General features: G+C 41.1%; 1 protein-coding gene across 1 annotated transcript; it reads left to right on the top strand.

Annotated features, from left to right (window-relative positions):
• The first annotated feature begins 2,373 nt into the window (after positions 1-2,373).
• Positions 2,374-4,211, top strand: LOC116187891 (protein NODULATION SIGNALING PATHWAY 2). The gene has a single exon (XM_031516894.1). It carries the CDS (start codon positions 2,472-2,474, stop codon positions 3,972-3,974), a length of 1,503 nt encoding a protein of 500 aa, XP_031372754.1. The 5' UTR covers positions 2,374-2,471; the 3' UTR covers positions 3,975-4,211.
• Positions 4,212-4,928: the final 717 nt, after the last annotated feature.

Here is a 4,928-nt window from a genome sequence, read left to right as displayed (position 1 = left end):
ATTAAAAAAAATATTTGTGCTATGTTAGCATCCATGTCAGATTTTTGTCGAGTCATTTATCGTTTGGACCAAGTGTTTGATGAAATTGAAATTCGAGAATCAAATTCCTCAAATTTTTAATTCAGGTGTTAAAGTGTTGGGAATGGAAAAATTTGAGTAACAAATTGTTAGTGGACACCAAATGACTTGGTATTTAATATAATAATGATAACACATAAAGGTTTAATATGATGACAAAAGAACTTTTCTTGTCGAATAATTTATTATTTATTACGTGGAAATTCAAATAATACGTTATTCCATCAAATAATATTACTGTTATATAGTGACGATCTCTTGCTTGAATATTATGAGGACTCATAGACACAATTTTTGGAGGATTTAGTATTTTCATATTACCAAACAGTGACGTGATTGATTTAAAAGTGCACTACGCAGTAATCTGCTTATAATTTTTTTGGGTAGACGGAGTCTGCTTATAATATACCAGCAAGAAAAGAAAAGAAAAGAAAAGAACAAAATTATGTAAGTAACAGCCCCTAATTAAATCACTTCCTTCCTGTAAATTAATAAATTAATAAATTAATAAATTAATTTTTATTTGTTTTTATGATCTATTATATATCATTGAAACTTATTTTTATATTGTCTCACGTAACGGGTGTGTTTCTCTCTACACATGTGAAAAAGAGAGGCAATACTTAAAGAAATAAGTCAAAATTTAGGAAAAATAGTATATGCAATGATGGAAAAATATGAATACTTCATGTATGAGAATACTCTCCATAAGGGCAGTCGCACGGTCTACCTGACTGGACTTATTCAACCTGTGCTTTCGTAGGGTGGTCAAGAGAGTCATGGGAAATATTTGGACGAAATCCAATCACCCCTAATTATAAGAAAAAAAATAGGCATAAAAAGGAAAAAATTGTGAAGAAAATAAAAGTAAAAAATTTTAAAAGGAATAAAAGGGGCCATGTTAAAGCCAGTTGCTGCCTGTATGACCGGACTTATTTGTTCCTTGAGCATAAAGGGTGGATAGAAGGATTGTGGAGAGTAGCCGAACGAAACTCATACACCTCTCATTACAAAAAGGAAAATAAAATGAAGAAAGCAAAAGAAAAATTTGAAGATGATAAAAAGAAAATGGACCACATGTCGCGATGAGAGCAATATGGACATGTTTTCATTGTTTAGTTATGTTTAGGTAATAGTTAATGATAGCATTACATTGCTAAAGCCAGTACGGTACTTTTAACGTTGAGTTAATTGATAAATGAGCTCATCTTAATCTGCGGATTTGCTTTTGAGTTCTGCCTGTTTAGTAGAGAAAATCTTAAATGGTTGAATCAAAATGACATAATGAGAAAAAATTAATGAAATTTGTTCAATTGAGAATAATTATATCAATTACTTGAGTGGTTGACACTCATTCTTTGATTCATGCAATATAATTGGCACCTTTTCATTTCACGTGGTGAGTAGGATCATCGAACTGTTTATCAATTCCCTATATGTATGGTAGGTATCAAGCTCTTCAATCAACCAAATCCAATTGAGCTAACATCCTGATCTAATATAGCGAGTTTTAAACAAGCATACTATAATAAAATTTTCATTGACCCTACAAGTGGTTAATTTCATAGCTCGAGTTGATAGGATGATGAATTCACGTGGCATGTGATCTTTCACACTATTTATCACTTGCTGCATGCCCTTAGAATACTCATTCTGATTATAAGCCAAGGTTCCTCTTGGTGCTTGTTCGGACTAAATGAGGCGTGCCACATTGGACTTAGCATGATGTGAGACTATATAAGCACGTAACACACTCTGATATGATGTTATTTTCTTTGAACTTAATTAAGTGCTTAAACCATGTAGAATTCAAAAAGTCAAGCTAACAGGATACTGAGTAGAAACATTTTATATACTTATCAATTTTTGATTGGCGATTAACTATAGCCAAGTTTAACTAAACAGATAAATAAGTGGTCTTTTAGAATGAGAAATTGATGATGCATTGGAGTTCTGAAACTAAGAACAATTAATATGTATAAATAAAAAATTGAGAAAACTGCAAGGGCGTCAATGTAAAGTACAGCGATCGCGAAGAGAACAATATAATATATACGGTGAAGAGAAAGAATTAATAAGAATTTTTTAATGAATAATAATTATGATAATTATTCGAGTGATTAGCACTAAGATCTTAATTTCATGTAATTTGATTGGTACTTCCTCATGTCACGTGGCGAGATAAGATCACTCAATAACTTCTCGTAACACAGGAGACATTAAAATAACATTGGACATTAATACAACAGTGGAACACTGATTAGGACCCTGACAGAGTATATAAACAAGCCAGACCCCCCTGCGGATTGAGCACTCCTCTGCCCTCTTAATTAATAAGTTTAGAGCTCTGCTGTGATCTCTCTTTTTTCTAATTGATCCATCTGTTCAACTGAATGGCTATGGCAGTGGCCATTCACGATGCCCCGGAGCTCGACTTCTCGGGGTACAGCACGACCACTGCCACGACCGATGGTGACTACAACTGGAACGACTGGTCCCCTGTGGTCGACTGGGATGCGATCTCTGGCCCCGTTGGCCAGGATGACTTCCATGGCCTTATCGAGTCGATGATGATGGCTGGGGAAGGGAGTGGACCGGGGGATGGCATGGTGGGAATGGAAGAGGGTTACTGCTGCAACTCGGAGTCGACCGACTCGATGGCAGTGGATGAGGAAATCATGATGGCTGATGATGGTGAGGACTTCAAGGGGCTCAGGCTGGTCCACCTCCTGATGGCTGCGGCTGAGGCCCTGACCGGCCTCAACAAAAGCCACGAGCTGGCTCGGGTGATATTGGTTCGGCTCAAGGAGTTGGTTTCCCCAACCGATGGCTCCAACATGGAGCGGCTCGCCGCCCACTTCGCAGGTGCCCTCCAGGGGTTGCTCGATGGCGCCACCTCCAAGCACCACCACGTGGCAATCCCAGGTGGGGCCCACCGCGATGACCACCACCAGACCGACGTGATCGCCGCCTTCCAGCTGATGCAGGACATGTCGCCGTATGTGAAGTTCGGGCATTTTACGGCCAATCAAGCGATTCTGGAGGCTGTCGTCCTATACAGACGGGTGCACGTGGTCGACTATGATATCATGGAGGGCATCCAATGGGCTTCTCTGATGCAGGCCCTTGTGTCGAGGAAGGACGGCCCACCCGCCCCGCACCTAAGGATCACGGCACTATGGAGGGGTGGCAGTGGGCGGCGATCAATCGGGACTGTCCAGGAGACGGGCCGCCGGCTTTCTGCATTTGCCACGTCAATTGGCCTGCCTTTCTCATTCCACCAGTGTAGGCTAGACTCCGATGAAAAATTTCGGCCGTCCAGCTTAAAATTGGTCCGAGGCGAGGCGTTAATCTTCAACTGCATGCTCCACCTGCCCCATTTCAGCTACCGGGCCCCCGACTCGGTTGCTTCATTCCTATCCGGTGCCAAGACATTGAACCCGAGACTGGTGACCTTGGTCGAGGAGGAAACTGGATCCAACATTGGGGATGGAGGATTCGTGGGCCGGTTCATGGATTCATTGCACCATTACTCGGCCATCTACGACTCGTTGGAGGCAGGATTCCCAATGCAGGGTCAGGCCAGGGCGCTGGTTGAGAGGGTTTTCCTGGGGCCGAGGATAGCAGGTTCGCTGGCCCGGATATACCGGGGCTGGGGGAACGAGGACAGGGGATCGTCGTGGGGGAAGTGGCTGGCTGAGGTTGGGTTCACGCCGGTGAAGATAAGCTTCTCCAATCATTGCCAAGCGAAGCTGTTGCTGGGGCTGTTCAACGATGGGTATCGAGTGGAGGAATTGGCCAACAACAGGCTTGTCTTAGGATGGAAATCTCGACGTTTGCTCTCTGCTTCAATCTGGGCTTCCTCCTCCTCCTCTTCTTCTGATTCTGAGTCGTGAATTTATTTTTCCTGTGAGAGCATGAGTGTCTAATTTAGTTTGGAGGTCAGCTTGGTCCTAGTCACGAGTTACTTCTGGTTATGATCCATGAATTTGCTTATTCTAATGGTCGAAGATACTATAAAAAGTGAAATGCTTTCAATATAATTTGTATTTCGAGCTCTATTTTTTCATTTTTTTTCACTTGTTGCCCCAAAAAGTTAATGTCACTAGAACTAGATTTCATATTTGGTTGTAGCAAGAACAATGAGACCGTTTTAAGACTATGAGCTTTCTTTCACCATCATGAGTTCGATCGCAGGATGACAATCGGATTCTTCATAACCTCCAAGTTACCGGTCGAGAACAAGTATTTCTGCACTGATTTCACTTCTTTAGCCGAATTTCATTTTGTGTTTATTAACATACTAAATGCTAACTAATACTAATAATTTAGTGGATGGACCATTAAAAAATATAGATAAGCTTACCATTCAATGTGCCGTTGTACCGTCTTTCTCCCCCTATTTGTCCCAAAATGAAAGGAGTTGCGCCAGGGTAAGGAGGACAAGTTCTCCCCCTGTTTGGTGGAAAGTGACATTGTTAGCAAATTAATATAGCACGGGCCTGCCTACTACGGCAATATTAATATATGAAGTTTTGTTAGTAAATTGGAATACCAAGATTTTCCTTTCTTAAATCGAAATTTCGTCGTGCTTGGGTTCACATTGCATGTACTTTGTCGAGACGAAAGTGTTCATGTTGTTGCTGTGCAGCCATGGTCTTCGGCATTCAAAAGAAGTAATTCGTCTAATTATAATAGAATGATGTTGGATGAATTGTGGCGTTGCATTTGATATCTGAAGATGCACCTAGACAGATTAAGCGAGGTGCAATATCTATACGTTTTTCGAGTAGCTATTTCATTAGAAGGGGAGTCAAAATGATGCGCAACGGTTGAGGTTGATCTTCGTA

This window comes from Punica granatum, chromosome 8 (genome assembly GCF_007655135.1).
Source record: "Punica granatum isolate Tunisia-2019 chromosome 8, ASM765513v2, whole genome shotgun sequence".
NCBI lineage: Eukaryota > Viridiplantae > Streptophyta > Magnoliopsida > Myrtales > Lythraceae > Punica > Punica granatum.
The sequence above is the reverse complement of the archived record's forward strand: the minus strand, read 5'-3'. Positions and strand labels throughout refer to the sequence as shown.

Excerpts from the sequence above, each read along its gene's own strand:
- LOC116187891 (XM_031516894.1), top strand. The coding sequence starts at position 2,472 with ATGGCTATGGCAGTGGCCATTCACGATGCCCCGGAGCTCGACTTCTCG.